The sequence below is a fragment of the Colius striatus genome, chromosome 16, assembly GCF_028858725.1.
Source record: "Colius striatus isolate bColStr4 chromosome 16, bColStr4.1.hap1, whole genome shotgun sequence".
In the NCBI taxonomy this organism is placed as follows: domain Eukaryota; kingdom Metazoa; phylum Chordata; class Aves; order Coliiformes; family Coliidae; genus Colius; species Colius striatus.
The window spans coordinates 11099645-11120747 of NC_084774.1; the positions used below are offsets into that span (position 1 = coordinate 11099645).

At 53.6% G+C, this 21103-nt stretch overlaps 3 protein-coding genes across 11 annotated transcripts in view; 1 reads left to right on the top strand and 2 right to left on the bottom strand.

The window, feature by feature from the left end:
- The window catches only part of LAMA5 (laminin subunit alpha 5), an 88719-nt gene extending 82420 nt beyond the window's left edge, over window positions 1-6299 (top strand). For 2 of the 3 annotated variants that reach the window (XM_062009221.1, XM_062009222.1), the window contains exons 65-80: window positions 30-192; window positions 656-787; window positions 954-1105; window positions 1482-1614; window positions 1846-1986; window positions 2138-2268; window positions 2346-2504; window positions 2598-2730; window positions 2864-3012; window positions 3114-3300; window positions 3529-3681; window positions 3804-3963; window positions 4069-4199; window positions 4304-4394; window positions 4777-4896; window positions 5040-6299. In XM_062009221.1, coding sequence (XP_061865205.1) covers window positions 30-192; window positions 656-787; window positions 954-1105; window positions 1482-1614; window positions 1846-1986; window positions 2138-2268; window positions 2346-2504; window positions 2598-2730; window positions 2864-3012; window positions 3114-3300; window positions 3529-3681; window positions 3804-3963; window positions 4069-4199; window positions 4304-4394; window positions 4777-4896; window positions 5040-5194 — 2290 coding nt within the window. In that variant the 3' untranslated portion in view covers window positions 5195-6299. The remainder of the gene's footprint in view (window positions 1-29; window positions 193-655; window positions 788-953; window positions 1106-1481; window positions 1615-1845; window positions 1987-2137; window positions 2269-2345; window positions 2505-2597; window positions 2731-2863; window positions 3013-3113; window positions 3301-3528; window positions 3682-3803; window positions 3964-4068; window positions 4200-4303; window positions 4395-4776; window positions 4897-5039) is intronic. The other variant, XM_062009223.1, reaches the window with a different exon arrangement.
- A 306-nt stretch (window positions 6300-6605) lies between these two features.
- ADRM1 (ADRM1 26S proteasome ubiquitin receptor) lies at window positions 6606-13198 on the bottom strand. Of its 3 annotated transcripts, none has more exons than XM_062009225.1 (10): window positions 13119-13198; window positions 12177-12387; window positions 11794-11910; window positions 11591-11714; window positions 11058-11144; window positions 8940-9021; window positions 8511-8740; window positions 8193-8350; window positions 7337-7439; window positions 6606-6831 (listed from the first exon to the last, which is right to left on the bottom strand). In XM_062009225.1, the coding sequence occupies exons 2-10, from the start codon at window positions 12384-12386 to the stop codon at window positions 6725-6727; spliced, it is 1218 nt and encodes a 405-aa protein (XP_061865209.1). In that variant the 5' UTR covers window position 12387; window positions 13119-13198; the 3' UTR covers window positions 6606-6724. The 3 variants fall into 3 exon arrangements, with proteins under 3 accessions (XP_061865209.1, XP_061865208.1, XP_061865210.1); XM_062009224.1 differs by lacking the exon at window positions 13119-13198 and adding an exon at window positions 12619-12749; XM_062009226.1 differs by lacking the exon at window positions 13119-13198 and adding an exon at window positions 12615-12749.
- Window positions 13199-14048: 850 nt separating this feature from the next.
- The window catches only part of OSBPL2 (oxysterol binding protein like 2), a 36507-nt gene continuing 29452 nt past the window's right edge, over window positions 14049-21103 (bottom strand). For all 5 annotated transcript variants that reach the window (XM_062009161.1, XM_062009160.1, XM_062009162.1 and 2 more), the window contains 4 exons: window positions 19391-19519; window positions 18699-18822; window positions 17935-18025; window positions 14049-16759 (listed from right to left, as the gene is read on the bottom strand). In XM_062009161.1, the coding sequence (XP_061865145.1) occupies window positions 16657-16759; window positions 17935-18025; window positions 18699-18822; window positions 19391-19519 (447 nt within the window). In that variant the 3' untranslated portion in view covers window positions 14049-16656. The remainder of the gene's footprint in view (window positions 16760-17934; window positions 18026-18698; window positions 18823-19390; window positions 19520-21103) is intronic.

The window sequence follows — 21103 nt, forward strand, 5'->3', positions numbered from 1 at the left end:
TGCTTTGGGCCTCTTCTCCTGTGTCTCAGGTCCAAGTCCACAGGAGACCCCTGGTTGACTGATGGCTCCTACTTTGATGGCACTGGTTATGCAGAGATCAAATTTGAGAGCCAGTTTGGCACAACCAAGCGCTTCGAGCAGGAGATCCGGGTGGTCTCCTACAACGGCATCATCTTCTTCCTGGAGAACCAGGCAGGTGCTGGGGAGCCTTCCAACCCTCAGCTGCTGGGCTGGGACAGTCCCACCACACTTGCAGGCACTGCCATTGCAGGACACCAGAGAAAAGAGGGCTTTGGAGATGGCAGGGCTGCTCTGAGCAGGATTCAGGCACTGTTAGTAAAAGCTCCAAGAGGACCCAGACCTCGCAGCAGTCACTTGTGCTGGAGGGACCCCTCTGAACTTGAAGAGCACCCATGCACAGACCCTCTGAGCCAGGCCAGGGTTCGCTGGGGCAGGCAGCACTGCAAGGAGCATTTCCAGCCTGTAGTGCTTTCTCTGCCCAGCACAGGGATGCAGCTGGCAGATAAATCCCCAGTAACTGTGACAGCAGCAATTAGTCCTGCACCCAGAGGTGTTGAAGGGCAGGGGGTCTCCATACCAGGGCTGTGTGCAGGGCACAGGGCTGAGGGGCTGAGCATCCCTCCTGCATCCCCAGGGTCAGTTCCTGTGTCTGGCCATCCGGGATGGGAAGCTGGTTCTTTACTATGACTTCAGCACTGGCCTGGAGATGGCAAAACCCAGCAGCAACTCCTCCTCCCTCACCATCAGCAGCACCACAAACAAAGCGGTAAGAGGAGGCTCAGCCGGAGGATGGGGAGGCACCTGGGGTTGGGGAGGGAATGCTGCAAGAGGTTCCTTGACTAGAGCCATGAATCGGACATCACCTCATGCAGCTCTCTGTGATGGCCCACATTGCCCTGGGCTGGTGGATCATTTTTCTCCTCTGTCTCCAGATCCAGATTTTCCTCCTCAAAATGAACAACAAGAAGCGGATCCTGGTGCGGCTGGAGCGTCTCACCATCTTCATGGTGGAGCAGGAGAACTCCCTGGAGAATGCTGTCTCCTACTACCTGGGCGGGGTGCCCCCATCCTTGCTGCCCCCCAGGTGGGTGCAGCCCGCTCTGGGCTGGGACAGGCCACATCCTCCCCCCGCAGTGGCACTGGGGATGCCTCTGGCTCTTTCTCAGCCACAAGCAGGGCTGTTGGAGCTGCTGGAGCTCTGGGGGCAGATTTCCTCTTCCCACTCATCGCTGTGAGCTTTTGAGGTTGGGACACCTCCATCTCTGGTGAGAGATGAGGTGCTGGTGGGTGCCACCGACCCCATCTTTGCCATGCTGGGAGCTTTGGAAGGGCCTCGTGCTTGAGGCACTGGAGACAGCTGTGGCCATCCCAGGCACTCTGAAGGACTGCAGGGCCACATCCTGCCCGGGGCTGGACCCTGCCTGAGGCTGTCCTCCTCACACTGCTTGCTTCTCCTGCAGCTTGAGAGCCCTCTTCCCCACGGGCGGGCCCATCCGGGGCTGCATGAAGGGCCTGAAGGCTCTCGGCAAGTACGTGGACCTGAAGCGCATGAGCACCGTGGGCGTGAGCTACGGCTGCACCTCCGACCTGCTGGTGAGCACAGAGCCCTGGCAGCCTGGCAGGGGACGGGGCTGGCAGGGACTGGGGGCACTGGCCTCACCTCCTCCACCAGCATGAAACCCCCAGGCCCTCGGTGCAGAGAGTGGGAGAAGGGCTCAGTGAGGTGGCCAAGCCCAGTGAGGACCTGAGCACCTCGTTCCCCCTCCCGGCACCCTGCCCCAGCAGGGCCAGGCTCTCACCTTGCCTCCATGTGCTCCCTCCCAGGTGGCTCGTTCAGTCAGTGCCCATGGCCACGGGTACCTGACCCTGGCCCTGAAGGACGTGCCGGGGCTCTGGGACTTCTACAGCGGCTTCAGCTTCCGGACGGGGCAGCGCGAGGGGCTGCTCTACCACCACAGCTCCCCGGTGGGCACGGGGCTCCTGCCCCTTGGGGAAAAGTTGGGGGTGATTTCTGTGGGGCCAGGGGGTGAATCTGCACCCCGAGGTCCTGGAGGGCAGTGGGGAAACGGGCCTTTCCTTGTGGTGCTGAGCAGCACCGGGGCGATGCTTTGTGCAGGAGGGGACGTGCCGAGTGTCGCTGCAGAGAGGCCAACTGGCTCTGGACCTGCTGGAAACCAAAGTGACCACAGAAAACGCCTATGCAGATGACAGACCCCATTATGTGGCCTTCTACAGCGATTCCCGTGGGTAAGTGAGGGGACCAGTGGCCACAGGGGACCAGTGGCCATGGGGACCCGCTCAGCCCACACTGCTCCTCCTGGCAGGATCCGGCTGTACGTGGATGATGAGCTGCAGGGCTCAGGGGCGGGCGCTGGGCCTGGCCGGCGGCAGGATGGGCAGCTGCTCTTCCAGCTGGGGGGTTCCCCAGGGCCTGGAGCCCTCAGCAACCTCAGCGGCTGCATCGGGAACGTCTTCGTCAAGAGGTGAGCACCCCGTGCCACGGCCAGAGAGCAGGGCTCTGCCCCTTCCCCCGCTCAGCTGGCCCCGTGACAGGGACCTCTCCTCCCTGCCTGTAGGGTGTCAGAGCCACAGATGGTGGTGGACCTGCAGCAGAACGTGGAGAGCATCAACGTCACCATGAGCTGTCCCTGGGGTGAGCAGCCACAGCAGCTCAGAGTCCCCCCGAAGAAGGACAGGCGGAAACCCAAGGTACCCGCTGCTGCTCAAACCCCTGTCCTGCTCCCTGGCCTGGGATGCCATTATGGCTCCTCACCGAGCACCTCTGCCTCATGGCGTCCCCAGGGGTGGTCCCTGACTCCCTTCCCTGGTGCATCTTGTGTAGGTGCCAGGCAAACCCTCCTCCAAGGACCGTCGGCACGACCAGGCCGGGCTGTGCCAGCTGCAGCCCCGCGCGCCCAGGGGCACCTTCCGCTTCGGGGGGACCCCAGGCAGCCGCTGGGAGTTCGAGGGGATCCCGGCCTTAGGGCAGAGGTGAGGCTCATCCCATGCCCACTCCACACGAGCTCAGCCCCGGGGACTGTGTCCCACGTGGCGCTGGAGAGCCGCGTGCTCCCCTCTCCCTGTCCCTGCAGGTTCCATTTCTCGCTGGAGGTGAAGCTGAACTCCTCCAGCGGGTTGCTGTGCTATGTGGCCGGTGAGCAGGGCACCTTCCTGGCCCTCCTTGTGTCCGGCGGGCGCTTCGTGTTCCTGCTGGGCGCCGGCGGGCGCCGGCTGCGCATCCGCAGCCAGGACAAGTACCGCGACCGGCGCTGGCACACGGTGAGCGGGGCCGGGGCTCGGTGCTTGGCTGGGTGCAGCCCTGCTCTGGGCAGCAGCTCCTCATTGCACTCGGGGCACCACAGGCTCAGGGGAGCAGAGGAGCCAGCAAAGCCGCAGCCGGGGCTGGCTGAACCTGCGAGCTGAGGGCTCCTTTCCCTGGGCACAGCCCTGGCACTCCTCCACACCCAGGAGGCCCCCAGCGCTGACACTGACCTTTGGTCCTTGCAGGTCTTCTTCAGCAGAGACCAGAGCCGAGCCCAGCTGGTCATTGACGGGCTGCGAGCCCAGGAAGCTGCCGTGGCCACCTCGGGGCCCTTCGTGGCCCGGAGCCCCTTGTACGTGGGAGGGGTCCCAGCTGGGAGAGCCAAGGCCCACGTTCCGGTGAGGGCTTGGTGGTCCTGTGGCCATCGCCGTGTCTCTGCCAGTTGCCAGTCCCGTGGCATCACCCCGTACCTGCCAGGCCTTGGCCCCTCTGTGCTCACTCCTGTGGCCTCTCTCTGCAGGTGGCGTTGGCCTCCAGCTTTGTTGGCTGCCTGAGGAACCTGCAGCTGGGTGGGAGGCCCCTGGGCCGGCCGGCCCGCACCGTGGGGGTGACGCCATGCTACGAGGGCCCGCTGGAGAGCGGCGTCTTCTTCACCACGGAGGGGGGATCCATCGCCCTCGGTACCCTGCAGCAGCCCAGGCTGCTCCCACGGCCCTGGGATGGGGGAGGCACATCTCCTGGGAGGCCCCTCGGCCCTCTCCTCACCAGTGGTGTTTCTCTTCCAGCTGATGCGGTGGGAACCGAGCAGGACTTGGAGGTGACGCTGGAGATCCGTCCCCGCAGTGCCTCTGGCCTCATCTTCTACATTGGCTCCAAGAGAAGCCACCAGCTCCTGCTGTACATGGAGGAGACGAAGGTAACGGGCCGGAGGCTTCCTCACAGATGTTGAGAGGCAGTGGTCACCTCCTGCCCTGCCCTGGCCAGCCCAGCCGGCTCTGATGGGTTTGTCTCCCTCCTCAGGTCACTGTGAGAGCCAACGCTGGGGCTGAGGAGTTCTCGACGTCGGTGATGTGCCCCTCTCTCTGTGATGGGCAGTGGCACACTGTGGCAGGTGAGGTGACAGCACAGGCCTTAGGGACACTGCTTCCCTCCTGCTGCTCAGCCCACAGCTTCTGGGGCGAGGCCAGCGTCCTTCTTGTGTATTTAAACCCCAGCTCCCACCTGTATGCACTGAATGTGGAGACTGCAGCTGCCATTAAGTCATTTGCTAATTAGCAGGACCCCTCCCTGATGCTATTAGTGCTGGCAGGTGGGGTGGCAGGAGGGATAAGGATATAGTGTGTTGTGGGTGGCTGCTGAGGCCAAAGGACAGACTCTGGGGGACGTTGTCCAGATTCTGGGCATGTCCAAGAGCCAGGCCAGGTCCTCCACCCCTCGCAGCAGCTTTGCTCTCTGGATGAGGCAGCAGCCCTGACTCTTGGTTTCTTTTGAAGTTACCAAACGGAAAAACATCATCCAGGTTGATGTGGACACAGAAGGCAACTACACCGTGGGGCCCAGCCAGCCTCCTGCACCCAGCACCAGGGCGACCTTCCACGTGGGAGCGCTGCCAGGTGAGCTGGGAGACACACTCCAGCCCGAAACACCCCCCCAAACCGTGAGAGATCCTGTCCCAGGGGCGAGACAGAGGCACAGCAGCCCCTGCTGCCCTGGTAGCAGCCAGGCTAACGCTTGTTCTCCTTTATTCCTTCTGCAGACAGCGACAGGCTGAGCGCAGCAGCAGCGCTCCCTCCCCTCCCTCCCTTCGTGGGCTGCATCAGGAAGCTGGTGCTGAACCGGAGCCCCGTGGCCTTGCCCGGCAGCGGGGCCGTGCGGGGCTGGGTCGGGCTCGGGGGCTGCCCCGTGCTGTGAGGAGCCGCAGCTCCAGCGCTGCCGGAGGCTCCCAGCCCCTGCGGGCACAGAGGGGCAGGAGGGCAGGGGAGGCTGCTGGGAGAAGGGGCACTGTGGGGGTGCATCTTTCACAACTATAGCCAAAAAGTTGACCCGGGAGTGGGAGCCGAGGCCGAGCCCTTCCCCCGGGCTCAGGCACCAGCAATGGCCTCATCCAGAGCAGGGGCTGAGGCAGCAGCCCTGCAGTGCACCCTCAGTCCTCTTCCCTTTACCCCACACTCACAGTGCACATAGATTTAGTTCACAGAACACTCGAGGCTATTAATAACAGGCACAGGCTGTCTCCTGCCCCTGGCTGGAGGCAGGTTCTGGTTTATAATGAATGCAATTAGGACAAACTGGATTAATTCCATCACTCTGTGTTTCCACGAGCAAAGAGACATTGAAACCTCCCCCAAGGGCTGCCACAGCCACTCTGGGAGGGCTGCACAGGGGGGAGCCTCAGACAAAGTTCTGTTCTCAGAATTAGCATCTGCTTCTCAGATTAATTTATAAGAATCAAAACAAATAGGAACGAAACGGGCTGCAGCAAGTGCTGAGGGACAGCAGGAACGGCCCTGACTCTCTGCACCTGAGCTCAGCCCAGGCAGAGCCACTGACAAAGTCCTGTGGTGTGAAGCAAGAGACTGTTGCTTGAAAGGGAAGAAATCACGGTTACCTCGGGGTCTGGCTGGCGTGAGGCAGCTCCAGCTGCTGCCTCTCTAACCCTCACGCCACTGTAGTGCAGTTTTCACTTGAAAACAATCCTCTTTCTCCCCAGACACCCAGTTCACTCGTGCACTTACACATCAGCTATCTCTGTGTGTGTGTGTATATATCTTATCTAGCCACGTGGGGACAAAGTCTTGCTTCTGAAACGGACTTGTAACTTATATCATTACATTGTGGGGTTTTTTATGAGGGGTAAATATTGTAAAGTGGGTTTTTAACATGTCTATCTTCAACAAATGTAATTATGAGCTGTTTTTAAGTTGTAGTATTAAAGATGGTCTTTGTAAATCACTGGTACGTACTTTGGGGGTTGAATAAAGTTTTATGTTACACTTCAGTGGTGGAGAGCAGCACCTGGGCTGATGTAGAACTGGAAGAGGAATAATCAGGCCCTGAGGCTCTGGCAGAGGAGGAAGCTCAGTGTTTGCCACCAGCAGCTCCCTGGGGCAGGACCTGCCTGGCAGCAGCCCAGGGGTGATGCCAGGGTGAGCTGCAGCCCTGCAGATGACAAGCTGAGGGCTCAACCCTTTTGTCACAAGGAGAGCAGAAGAATTAGTGGAGCCTGAAGTCAAAAGCATCACAACTGAACAGCAGGAAGCTCACTGAGAACAGAACAAGTCCTGTTGTGAGTGGGCATGTTAAACAGACTGAGCAAGCAGCATGGCAGATAAAGAAAATTCCTTTATTTGTAGATTTATAGAAGCATAGTATGAAGTTAGTAATCCTACTGCAGTTGCTTAAGTTAGTATCTAGGAATATCTGTAAGGAAGAGCAAATAACTTAATCTAAACTCATATCTTCCTCTTCATCTTTCTTGTCCTTAGAGTCTCCTTCCTTTTGGTCTGACTTGACACTGTTCTGCATTGCTTTGGCAAAGGCTTCTACATCTGGGGGTTAAACACAGCAGTCAGTTACCTCTGCACTTTTCTCTGCTTGAGGTTAAGCTTCAGCACTTGGGAAACAAACAGTTGCTTCAGTAAGAAATCCATTAGCAGAGAAGAAAACTTTAGCAACCTTTTGATCTATAAGGAACACACTTGGATCTCCCTGAGCATTTGGCTGCATTTTCCTGGGCAAAGGCAGCCTCAGACCAGAACTGCTTCAGTGTGGACAGGGTGCTAAAAGCTCCTCAGGGGAAAGGGATGCCCCTCCCTCCCCTGTGCCACAGGCCCCCACAACAGTGAATCCCTGGCCCAGGTGACTGGACAGCACCCGAGGCTCTTGCACCTCTATCAGTCACACAAAGGCTGAGGCTGCTCAGCAGCTCTCTGCCAGCCAGGCAGCAGTTAACCTGTGCTTCCCCACTCCATGGCTGTGTGCAGTGCCAAAAAAAAATCCAACCTCCCCAAAAAATCCCCACTTCATCCCCTTCCCCACAGCACCAACACTCACCTCCTTTATTGGCTGCATCTACTGCCTCTGCGGGTAACCCGAACTGGCTCATCAGCGGGCCCAGCTGGCCCGAGGCCAAGGCAGCACTGAACATGCTCAGTGCCTGGCAAACACAGAAGAAAGACACGTTTGCATCGTGCTCCCTGGCAGCGGGTGGGGAGGAGGAGGAGGTCCCGGGGAGGGCCGGGCTACCGGCCGAAGGGGCCGGGCTACTGGGCAGCTTGGGAGCAGGCAGGGCTTCGACACGCCCCGCGGGCTCTGACCTGCAGCATACACACACACACACACACACACACACACACACACACCGGTAACTCCCACTGACTAAGCACAGCCACAGAACCAGGCACCTTCAGTCTCAACTGCATCCACATACTCTCAATAATGACATCCCCCGTTTCTGGGTCTTGGCTGCACAAGAGCTGCTGTAGTTTAAACCACAACCAGTCCTTCTCAGCCCCTGAATGTTGCCAATCAATAAGTGTAAGCAGCTGCACTGCCCACACACAGCCACTCCACGGCTGCTTCAAGAGGAAGGAGGGATGCTGTGCTGTGAGCAGGAGCATCTCCTCCTTTTGGTCACCTGAAATGACCTTTAAGGAGATGCTGAGAAGCTGCTCTTTGACAGGGCATAACAAATCTGTGACTCCTGTCCTTTGCCACAGACCATTTATAGCCAAGAGAAAGGTGAAGTCAAATTCCCAGAGAGAAAGTAAACAGCCCCATTGTGCTGCCCTTGGGTGGGGGCGGGAGGGAAGAGCTGGTGCTCCACTCTACCCTGTCCTTCCTTCCCACCTCCTGCTCTGAGCAGTGGCAGAAGCTGAGACAGCAGAGGCAGGAGGGCACGGGGAGGTACCTGCTGGAACTGGGGAGATGTCAGAGTGTTCTGAATCTCTTCCGCAGTCTGCGGCAGGGATTCCCCCGAGGGAAGGTACGGCATCAGCCGCTCCTGCACCTCGGCGTTGGCCAGGATGGGAGCCATGATCTCAGGAGTCAGAACAGTTGCCAGGTCAACTAGGAAGAAAAACGAAGGGTTGGCTGTTAGATCATGTACAAACCCCCAGCTTCTGTCACATCAATCAGATGATGCAGGCAGAGTGCTGAGGCACAGGACAGCAAAACAGCTCCAAAGGACCCCCCTGGCTCCAGCAGGCACTGGTCAGAGTACTGTTACCTTGCTGTCCTCCTGCTCCAGACGGCACGTTCATCGTGGCTAAAATGTTCTGCAGGTCACTCAGCTGGATGGGCTGGGTGGGGCTGGTGGCAGAGCTGGTGCCGTTGCCTGAGCTCGGGACGGGGCTGGGGCTGGTGGCGGCGGCGGCCGCGGGCACGGCCGGGGCGGGTGTCACGCGCGTGGATGAGGTGGTGGAAGACGGTGTCACAGCAGCCGACTGGCTGCGGGAGCTGCAGGCACAAGCACTGCCATTAACCCCCTCAAAAACACACCTTTGCTGCTTGTATTTCCACAAGCTTCGAGCCCCTTAAACACAGAGAGCTTCTGCTCTGCATTCCCACTGTACCTCCCTCTCAACAGTCAGCATTCCTGCCCCAGCAGTGGCAGCTTCCCAGGGCCCAGCTCGGCCCCAGAGCTCAGGGGTCCTACCTTGACGAGGAGCTGCTGGTCGGGGGTCCCCCACTTCCAAGCAGACTGGCCAGCCCGGGCCCTGTCAGAGCCCCCAGCCCACCTTCCGTGAACATAAAAGAAAAAGAGGTTCAGAAATCTGTTTCTTTGGGGTTGTTTTTGCACCTCTCTGCTCTAGAGAGGTCACTCTTGTACTTGAAAGGTTTTATTTGCTAAAACAGAGGAGGAGGGGGTGAAAGAGCCCAGACCAACCCCCCACCCCTTTGTGTAAATGACATTTCTCCTCACACCCCCAGCAGACAACTGCCTCGGAGAGCTGCACGCTCCACAAACGCCTCCATTTCTACATGTACACAGGAGAAGCGACTTTGCTTTGTGCCATAGATACAGGACCCTCGAAACACAGCCCTCTCCTCACACCTGCAGTCCCCAAAACCCCAACTTCTCTCTGAACTGGAAAGCCAAAGCCCTCAGCAGCCTTTGAGTCACCATTTCCCCACACACACTTTTGGCAGCTTCAAACCTAACGCAGAGACGCGGCAGCAGCATCAGCCAAGTCACTGGCAAAGGAAGGACAGCCCTGCACACAAAGTGCCCCCAGCACAGCAGCGATTAGGACACGGCAGGAAAGCAGCACCAATGGCCACATGCAGAAGAAGTCAGCAGCAGCCTCTTTCATCCACACATCCAGCTCTTGACAGCTTCTGGAGCTGACAGTGACTGACTGTCCCCTACGGTTCCCCTGAGCCGCACACGCTTCCCCTCCTGTGGTTTCCTGCACCACTGCTGGATCCTTCGCCCTACACAGGCACCTGCACCCGCCACCCACCTTTAGGAGAGCACCTGCAGGCAGAGGACAGACCACAGAGCTCTGTCAGCATGTGCTAAGTGAAGCTGCAGCTGGAGGGAGCAGTGGGCACCCGCTCCCCTCGCCAGCACCCCCTGCCCAGGAAGGTGCCCTGACAGCGGCGGCTCAGCACAGAGCTCCCAGGGCAGCAGGAAGGGCAGAGTGCAGCTCACAGGGCTGCACCACAGGCCCCTCTGCTCCTCTCTAGGAGGGTTTGCCCAGGAGCTCTGCAATAAAAGGCCGAGTCCTGAGAGAGAAGCAAACCAGATGCAAAGGAACAAGGCGCTACAGGGGGAAGAGATCCAGAGAGATGCACCCCAGCCACCGTCTGCAGAGGGAAGCAGATGGTTGTCTCTGCGTTACTGCAGTGAGCATCATGTCAAGCTGTCTTATGGCTAGATGTAAAAGCAAAGAAAGAAGAGCTGCTGAGAAAAAGTGTTGAGAAGAAGAGGAGGAAAACAGTCTCAGGAGTCCTGTGAAGCTTCAAGAAGGAAGATCAAACATGTCCTAAAAAGCCAGAATCTTCCAACTCTAACGTGAGATTCGCAACCAGACCTAAAAAGCCACGAGACAGAACCACAGAACCGACCTTTGGAGCTTAACCCCAGAACCTAGGTCACTGCTGCCTGCTAAGCATTCCTCTGCCTACAGCCCCTCGAGGCTCTGACCTCCCAGGAGACGCTCTGCTGTGTCTGGGGCATGGCCAGACCACGGCAGAGACCCCAACACATCATTACTCCCCAGAAAACCCTGTGTGGGGATTCAGGCCCTGCCCAGCACAGCTGAGAGGTGAAGCCCTAACCCCAGCCCTACTCCTAACACAGTGCTGCAGGGTGGAACACTCCAGCCTGCCCCTGTAACTCTTTCTAGTTTGCACACAAGTATTCACTGGATCAGAGACAACACGAGCAACTCTCCAGCCTGGCGAGTGGGACATTCCCCAGGGACAAGTCTCTGGTTTTCAATCCCTGCTCCAGTGAATATTTAGGAGCAAGAGGAGAGGTGGAAAAAAGGAGGAAAAAAAAGCAGAAGATTGAGTGGAGCAGAACTGCCATCCCTTGCAGATCAAGCCCCAGGATGAGTGCTGGGTAGGATCTGCCACCCTTTGTTTCCTGCATCCTTTTTTTTTGCCCCTTGGCTCCTCTTGGAGGCAGGGCCTTGCTTCCTCACACAAAAGCAGGGCTATTCAAATCCACAGCACTACCTGAAAATATTGTCAGGTAAGATTTAACCTGGCAGGAGTAAAAAAAAAAAAAATACCACTTTGGCATAAAGATATTAAAGCATTTTACCAAGTCCTCCTAAGCCCGTTGGTCCGATCAGCTGCATGAGCTGGTTATGGCTCATGTTTCCAAGAAGGCTTTGCAAGCCACCCTCACCTAAAAACAAAAACATTCTGAAACACAACATATTCACAGTGGGTTGGTTGTTTTTTTTTTCACAGCACTCCAGCTCAAACAGCAGGAGATTAATTGGCATCACATTCTGGATGGAAAAAACAGTTTCAAGTGCTTACTGATTCATGATGCTCATAAAAGATAAATGCAAGTGGGTTTCATAAAGAGGTAAGACTCCAGAGAATCTACTGGAAACAAAGAGAGATTTCTCCTGGCAGTCTTAACTTTCAGCCTACACCTACTGTAACAGCACAGTTTAATTTGCTAACAGCACAGTTTACACTTCTGGTATTAACACTGTCCCCAACTCACCCTCCAGAGCCATCAGCAATTTCTTCCTAAGGAACTATAAGCGCTTAGTCTAAAAATATTGGGGTTGTTTCTGAATACAAAGCCTCTGAGGCCAAGGAGCAGAGAATGGACTGTACCTCCCAGGGCTGAGAGCTCGTGGCCTCCACTGGCGTTGCCACCCAGAGCACCAGGCATCGGGGGGTTGTTGAGATACTCGTTCACTTTCCTGCAGTGCTCCTCATCCTTGTCTGTCTTCGGCTCCTGCAAGAGAGTTGCTCTTGGTACGAGTCAAAGGGGAAGTGTTTTGGTGTGAGATCTTTCTCATTGACCTCCCACAAACCTGCATCCAGAAGAAGAGTCGTTTTGATCCTGCCTTGAACTTCAATACGTACACACGGCCCGTGGTGCACTGAGGGACCCTCTTGAATTCACAGTCATCAGGAAAAATAATCAAATCCTGGAAAATGGGGCAGGAGGGACAAATGTTTGAGTGAAGATGTGAGTATTCCTTTTAGCCTCCCAAAGACCTCTGCCCTCCTCTTGCCCAGAACTTCTTCCATCTGCTCCTCTGAGGAGAGGATTGGAAAGTGCAGGTCTGTCAGGCCACAGCCGCATCTCCATCCTAATTTGACGTGGAGAAGCTCTTTCAGCAGTACAATTGGAACAAGAGCGAGACAGACCGTGACTTACCAGCCCAGCACTGCCACTCCAACCCCTACTCACGTCCTCAACATTGCCCGAGGTCCTGTCCTTCCAGCAGAAGTGAATGAGGGAGTCGTCGGTTTGCTGGATGTACACGAGGCCTTTTCTCTTGTCTGGGGTCACGGTGCTGCCTTTCAGGGACATCTTCCCTGCCCGAAATTCCACCAGGTATTTGCTTGAAGACCCACGGGAGCCTGGCACCAGGCTTGGGAATAAAGCCCCTGAAGACATCCTGGAAAGAGAGAGAGAGCAGCAGATGTGAGGAGAAACCTCCCCACGTTCTCTTCTCGTTCTCGACAGCGAGTTTCCATCTCTAGCGAGGAGCTGCACGGAAGGGATGTGGGATCTGTGCCCTGCCCGCACAACGCCCGGGGCATCCAGCCCAGCGCTGGGGATGAAGCAGCACTCGCGATGAACGCCGCCCGCTCCACAGCCCTCCCCTAATGCCGAGGAGCCAACCTGCCTGTGTGTTTGAAACCGAAAGCGCCGTCCCTCTGACGTGTCCTTCCCCGCTGCACATCCCGGTTCACAGGCCCAGGGAGCCGCCGCAGGATCACGCTCACCTGCTCCCTCCCCGCCTCGTCATCCGGCGCTGCCCCACGGCCCCCCGCCCCGCACACGGCGCGGCTGCCTGGGAGCGCGGCTGCTAGCGCCCGCCCGGCGGGGCCCGGCCCGGCGGCGCGGGGCCTGCGTGACTCTGCACCGCCGCTCCCGCCACATCGCGCTGGGCGATCCTACCGCGCCGGCCCGCCAAACAACCGATCCCGGGCCCCAGCGCGGGGCTGCCCGGGCCCGGCCCCTCCCGCTAAGCCGGGAGCGGAGCGGCGGGGCCAGGCCGGCGGCTGTGCTCGGCTCGGCCCGGCCCGGCCCGGCCCCGGGACCCGCCGCCGCCCCCAGACGGCCGCTCCCGCCGCTCCCGCCGCCCCCCGCGCCGCGGCCCCGCCCCCCGCCGCGCGCCGGTACCTGCCGCCGCCGCCGCCCGCAGGCCCCGCGCGCCCGGCTCTTCCTGCCCCGCGCGCGCCGGAACCCCTCCCGCCGCGGGGCGGGGCGGGGCCCCCGGGGCCGGCGCTGATTGGTCGGCCGGGCCGCCGGCGCGGGGGCGGGGCCGGCGCGAGACGCGCTGCTGTGTCACGGCCGCGCAAGATGGCGGCGGGAAGCGGCCGCGCCGGGCCGGAAGGAGCCTTGAGGGAGCGCGAGGCCCGGCCGGGCGGGCAGGGAGCGGGGGCCCAGGCCCGGCCCCGGGGCGCTTTAGCGCCGACGGGGAAAGAGCCGGGGATGTCTTTTCAAACGTATTTTGGGGGAAAATCGTGGATAAATGGCGAAAGAGCGACACGTGCTGCTGTGTTTGTGCTGGGGCAGCTGCAGGGCGCTGCCCGCTCGCGGGACGCGGCCCTGGGCACCGCCAGGCCGCGTGGCTGAGGAAGCTGTTCCCCACACGCAGCTGTGACACAGCAACTACAGCGTCACCCTCTGCCCTCCGCTGCAGAGCCCAGGCCCAGGGCCGTGCCTGCTCCCAGGGACACAGCCGCTGCCTGCCGTGTCGCACCCTGCTCACAGCCCGTCCCTTCCCCCCACGCCCCCTCAGGCACGGTCGTCACCCCGCCGACCCCACCTCACCCTGTACCACCTTCACCCCACGCTTCTCAGACCCAACACACCGCAGGGCCAGAGGCTGCTAAGGCACCGAGCTCACCCAAAGTGCGGGAAAAACCTTTCAGCGGGGCTTAGGACTCTGATTTAAATCATTCTCATGTAATAAGCACCATAAGGAAAACAACGTGCAGAGCCTGACGTGGCTGAACAAAGCCAGAGTCACCTCCAGCCATCCTGCAGCCCAGCCAGACAGCTGTCCTGGTCACACGTCTCACCAAAAAAAATCTCTCTGTCACCATCTAGAGGCCCACAGTGTATGAAGGATTTATTATAGCTTCTTTCTAGATGGTTTCTCTACACAGCTGTATTAACATATACTAACACAGTTATCTTATATACAGCGTTTAATCAAGTTATAAAAGTGACATTCTTTCAAAAGGTGCAAAGTTATTAATGTTTTGACACAAACTACTGAGGCGAGATCTGCGTGGAAAGTAAGAGTTGATCCCTTTCAGAGCACAGGAGTGCCAGGGCGAGCCAAGCACAGCCAGGGCAGCAGCCAGGGGCAAGGCTTTGGAAGCTTGGCAATGAGGAACAAGAAATTAGCAAAATGGATCTGGAACTAATGTGCAGTTTCACTAAAACCTTCACACTAAAGGAAGGGGAGAAGGAGGTGAAGACACAACTCACGGAGTGTTCAGTCCTGGTTTCTTTTCACATCCCATGAGGATTCTGTGCTGAAGTTGGGATTACACATGTTGTTACAACTTTTTTCATGCTTCCATGTAATGACAAGACTTTAGGTCTTTGAATTGAAATGACCATTTAGATGAGAGGGACACTAACCTGAAAGCAGAATATTTCTCTGCATAACAGAATATTTCCTTAGCAACAACTCCACAATTTTTCCCACTCAGGCAATTTCTATTGTATGTGTTACTTTGAAAACCCTGCTCCAGCATTACATGTGCTATTTAAGCAAGTTTTAACTCCTATGAGACATTCAACTGGCTGAATGCACGAATCCTTCCAATCCCCACCTATGGAAGGGTTCCCGGCGCTGCTGGCAGCGGGTTTGGGAAGGGGTTACAGTGCCTGGCACAGCCACCAAAGCTCAGGGGTTTCATAAAAAGCATTTTTCTGCTGTCCCATACGGACCAGTGGTGGCTTTTAAAAAGGCAAGTGCCTGTGCACTTCCTGGGAACAAGTGCAGCTCTGGTGCCTGCACTGTACTGACACGTCCTGCACACTCACACAACCAACACCAAGCAGGAAGCCTGGCAACAGAGCCAAGCTGCCACCAGCACATTTCAGAGTAGGCCCTGCCTGGACGTTTTACAGCTTCCCAGTGAAGACAACAACCTCCTTTCCCAAGCATCTCAAGTTACTCCAACCATCAGATGTGTGATTTGATACAAAAATGTTTCTCCACGAGCATGTTAATTTTCTTTTGCTTTTTACTCCTGTGGCTGGGAGAGAAGCACTTCAAAAATCAACTCTCTGGATGAAACCACAAATGTTTTGGATGTCAGTCAGCCCAGTTCTTCCAAGAACTCCTCCAGTTGCTGGGGCATAACACCAGTCACTTCTGAATCCCTGTAAGCTTACAGCAGTGCAGCCACTCTCCATTTTCGCCTGGGCACTCAGTTAAAAACTTTCATCAAAGCAGCAGCATTAGGATTAGTTTTAATTACTGGACCTAATTTATCAAGCCTCCCTCTCCCCTTAGTGTTCCACATAAAAGAAAATGAGTACCTCCATTCAGTAATGGATTAGTTGCAGTATTATATGGCTTTGATAAGGAACCAAAAGAAAATCCCACTTTTTGACATCACGTGCTCACAGAGAAAACTTGTAATAAGGTATAACTCTGCCAAAGCCTGAAATGGATTCTGCTTGTTCACCACATACAGAACAGACATGACCTAATGATGAGAAACATGCAAACCAAAAACTTCCCCGAAATCTGAGCCTGTGGGGACAATTAATACATCCCAAAGTGCTTCCAAAGGAAAGTTTAGTCTAGGAGCATACACAGTGCCGGAGCTGCCGAAGGCAGTGCAGAGGTTAAGCCTCTGAGTGGTAGCAAGCGCTGTATTTTACATTGTAACCACCTCTACGTTCCCGCCCACTGCTTCCCGAGCTTCTCCTGTTTCCAGGCCAGCATTTGAGCCGAGAAGCAGCACATTCACACACGCCCTTCCCTTCGCTCGTCTGCCGGACGCCGCTTTGTCACAGGTACACAGTTTAATGCTCACAGTGTCCAAAAGCCTCCAAGACTGTGTAACAGACAAACTAACAGCTTGAGAAGCTCAGGTTGGCTTGTTTTGTTTTCTCCGAGTCTCTGCATTAGTGACTGACGTTGTGAGGGGCTCGGGAGCTGCAGCCCCACGTAGTGCTACATCCCGTGCGGAGCTTCACGCACGTCTCTTCACTAGATTTGATCCCACACGAGCTTTTCATCCCTGCTCCGAGCTCCAAAAGCCTTCAGTTTCTTTGCTATTGTACTAAGTTACAAGGATCTTATCTCTATTTTATCGAAGTTAAGCAGTTTTTGTCAAGGATGTTACGTGTTCTATCGGATACGGCGGATCTTCCTGACAAAGGAAACGGCAGGAGTGGGTGGAGGGAGAGGGAAAAAAAACGAAGAACCAAAAGGTCCCTTTGAAAATTAGTGAAAAGCTGATGATTTGAGGTGCAGCTTTATGGAGAGAATGCAACAGGATGTAAATATTTGGCAATCCAACATTAGTGATAATTAAATCCTTGATTGTTGACCGATAGATATTTTTTGTTAAAATTGACTTAGAAAAGCTGGTTCTCGCTATCAACAAAACCAGAGTAACTGGCTTGGAATGAAATCTAGTAACTAGATGTCCAGATGAGATGAGCAATTGGTTCCATCATTTCAGTATATGTCTGGACAGTCTGAGAAATTTCTATCGAAATAGCCACCTGAGTAGAGCCAATCTGAAGTCCCAGTGTAGGGGTTAGTGCCTTGCTGAAACCATCTGTGGAAAGAAACACAAAAAGAAAGGAAAAAGGGAAAGAATAAAAGGAAAAAGAGTGAACAGTTATTAAAAGGGTAAAAAAAACCAACCCCAACAACTGTGCTTGTTTCACAAAACACTTTAAAACAAGTGTATTTCTTCAGGAAAACAAACTCTTGGGAAACATGGACTTGGAAAAGGCAGCATTAAGCTTGCTACATCATCAGCACCTTATAAAGCATCTTTGCGTTTCTTTAACAGCAAGTCAAGGAGGAGCAGGAAACAGATGTTAAAATTGCAGCTCTATTCCAAATAAAATTAACACTGAGACTTTAGAGAGTATCTTTATTATATAGCCATATTTTTTTACTTTCAGAAGAACACCCAATCAGTTACACAACCCTTCTTGTAAACCTGTCCAACAGGAAGCAGTTTTGCCCTGCAGAGCTGCACTCTGCACAGAACACTAACAGATGTTCACTTTTTAGCCACATCGACTGAAAACAATTTTACGTCCTCTGGAAGAGATTTTCAAAGGCATGAGCTGGAATTGGTCTGCAGTTGCTCCTCCAGGCTTTGGGAAGAGAATGCTTTCTCTTCTGGATGGTTATGAAATCATGGGAGCATCCCAAAGCTCTTGCCTTTGCGGGAAGCAGATGCAGTCCCTGGCCATGAACATGAGCTCGGCTGCAGAGCATCTGAAGAGCAACCTGCAGCAGCCAGATCTCCCCTGACCCCGTGATGCACTCTGTGACCAAGAAGTCACTTGAACATGCAATCAAAAAAACCCAACAAACCAATTTCTGAAGTATCCAAGCCAAGAAGTCCTCAGAATGTGAAAATAAAAGGCCCTAGAGGGCCACAACCCAACAGCCAAAAGCTGGTTAGAAGAGAGATGAGACTTCACATTCTCCTCATTCTGAAAAAATGTGACCTGTGTAGGTTTTACAAAATTCCCAAGATGCAGCTTTACCAGAGCAGTTACTTATGACAAGCTTCAGCATTTACTACTAGATAATTTCTCCAGGACAAAGTTATTAGCAATTTTGGCTTCCAGCTGCAAATGCTCCAAGAGACAGTACTAATGGTGCTGTCATGCAGGAAATCAAACACACTCTGTCTTGAATAAAAGCATCTCAAGCAGCACACCAAAGCATTCCAAGCATTCAACAAGTGCCCAGCTTCTTCCCCCTTACCGTGTGTGCCACTCCACTTCATCCTTTGCACGCTCCTTGCGAGCAGCTCTTTGTTTCTCTTCTAGTCTCTCTTTTTCTTTGCTAGCCACATCTAACAAATATTTCAAGAGAAGGTGGTTACTTAGCAAAACGGGATGTGGAGAACACAGAAAAGACAGCACAGAAATGAGACAGTTCCCTTCAGCAAGAGAAAGCACTTGCAGCACACAATCTCCCTGAACTAGGAAAATCTCAGGCAACAAAAAAATCTCCCAGTGTCATTTCAGAAGACTGGCCACTACAGTCAAAACTGAGATGTTGGTGGTTTATCCATCAGAAACACTGCACTGAGGCAGCAGGAAGGAATGTAGATTAGACACACAGCGAGGGATTTTTTCCTCTGTTTGGCCACGTGCTTTTCCTGACAAATGCCAGAGCAACAGAGCAGCATGTCTGCTCACCACATGTCTGTCCAGACAAACTCCAGAGCGAGAGAGCATGTCTGGCAGTTCCCCCAGGTTAGCAAACACATAAATACACCACAACATAGGACAGCAGCCTCAGGATCCACCTGGGGTGCAGCATTTGCTCCCTCAGACTTCTTTGGGAGAAAACAGCCAGTACACATTGTTCAAAGGTGTGTTCATTAACACAGGGTGAAAAACAATTAAAGCTGTCTTCAGCTTCTCATTCCCAGAGCAATGTTCCTGTTCCAAGCAACCTCCCCCCAATCATCCCTCTCAAAACTCACCAACAGGAAAACATTTCCCCACACACAGACATACCCATGTTTCCATTTTCCATGTTTCTGATATCTGGGCGTAGCCGACAGTCGGTGGGGGCCAATATTGCTTCCATGCCCTTCTCTAGCTCATTGAGACTCACAGCAAAACTGGTGAAATTGTACATCTTCAAAGCAGATTAAAGAAAACATATAAGTTATGGTGACAAAGTGGCAATGGGTTCCCTTTACTGAATGGATAGAACAGAACTTCCTAGAGAAATCACCCAGTGAAACCTCCCCTCCCTGACTACCCAGAAAGCAAGGTTAGGGTCACACAGAACTGGGTCTTTTCTTGGAGGAGATGGATAAAAAAGGGCAGAAGAGGATGGAAATCACAGCTTTTCATTTTTAATCTTTGCTTCAGAGGATCAAGACAGATTTTCCTCCATATCTGACATTTAACACGATTTTCATGCAAAGATCTAAAAGATCAAAGAGTCTTGTTGAAACCATCAAAGTTAACACGAGAGCCCAGACTTGCAGAGCAGCAGCTGCAGTCACAGTGTGCCTTCATCCTACCCACTGCCACACAGCAGTGCTGCCTTCAGCATGGGAAGCAAGCAGAGAGCTTGCTGCAGGATAATTTTACTGCTGCAGCAAGAACTGCCAGAGCCTGTCATGGTTTCCCTTGAACATCACTCATGTTCCCTTGGACAAGTTACCAGCAACACAGAGACAGACTGAAACTATTACCTGCGATGAGTTTGGTGGCCTACAATTTATTCTCCAAAGCAATTTGCTGCCTGGTATGAACTGCACTGTATCTTGAACCTCTGGCATATCATCAGCCTCATCGTTTTCAGATTTAATAACATCTTCACTCTGAAACAGAGACAACATTTGTCAGGGGAGCAGAGGGGCAAGGGACAGTCCCATCTAGAGCTCTACAGTGACTGTTGAAGCATTGGTTCAAATCTGAGATATGAAACACTCTCCTGTACTTCTGCCTCACCTCTCATGTTTGCTTTTCCTCACTCTGTGTACTGGTCCTCTCATATTTATCAGAACATCTTGCTCCTGATACTTCTGAACAGTGTCCCACCACCTATGTACATCTTGAATATCTGTTCAACCCTATTAATAGTGAATTAATGTCTTTTGGAAGTCTTTTCTCTAGCTTCCCTTCTATCCCATGCCATAGCTTCATTTCACTTAACAGAACTATTGCTTCTTCAGGTTGAAGTGAACCAAGACTGCAATTTAAACCAGTTCCCATGAAGGCATAAGGATAAATAGGGCATGTCTGCTTTTGGATATTGCAAAAGATCTGGATGTGTGATTAAAAACCAGACATGCCCTTGTTTCAATCTGATTTCCTATTTACTATTATCATTGCCAGTTTTGTCACTACAGAGACTTGGTGCTTCAGTTCATAAACACAGTCTCTTTCCCTCCAAGCTCCTCTGTTATCAGATGCACTCCTATAATGCATACCTGAGGTCTAATGCAGTTCTCGGGCTGCTCTCAGAATCTGAGAGAATCTGACTGTTGTAGGACACTGACAACTCCATGGTGGAATTTCACAGGATTTCACCATGAGAAACCATTTAAAACCTCAGTAACCAGAAGGGAAGTTTGAGGCAGTAATATCCTAGAGAGACAGTAACACAGTTTTCCTCCCTCCCCTCACTCCCATCCCTTTCCTATTTTCTTTCTGTTCCTTCTGACATGGCTCATTTATTTTATTAAAAAATACTCTATTAGGTTAAACAGGGCCTGTTTTATATGCTAGAAAACAGCTCCATATGGTTAAGAGTCTAATTTAAATCATTTGGTTTGAGCATTCATTATTTAAAGAGACTCTTTTAGGCTCCTTTCCATGTCAACATCTGGTTTACTGTTAGACAGTTTCCCATCTAAATATAGATTCAACAGGAAGGAAGAAAAGAAAGAGTTGATTTTCATAAGATGAACAGAATCTTATTATTAACAAGTCAAAATATAGGACTACACCATGATGAAATCCAGAGCCAAAAGCAAAGTCTGTTGTTCCTCCAAGATTCTTCTCATGTGAATACTTTTTAAAAGTTTCAGCCTCTCACCATTAAGAGTGATAAGCTTCTATCTGACTTACTCTTTGCATTCTCAATGAACAACCAGGGTCTGCAAGACCCTCTTGATATCAGGAATCCCAACAGTCCTCTGCTGCACCATACAACATTTGCATTTCCCATTTGACCCTGAGCTTTAGGGGAAACTCACCTGACACTGCTTACATGTGATGAAAAAACCCTGCACGTTTGCAGAGCCCTTTGCTGTCAAGGCTGACTACAACAAATTCTGAAAGGCTGCATCACCAAAAAGCACCACTGGCTTTAAAAACATGTAATTTATTTATTAGGGCTTGTAATGCCCATATCCTACTGCTTTTACATCTGGAGTTGGCAGTAGAGCCACTTTCCTCAT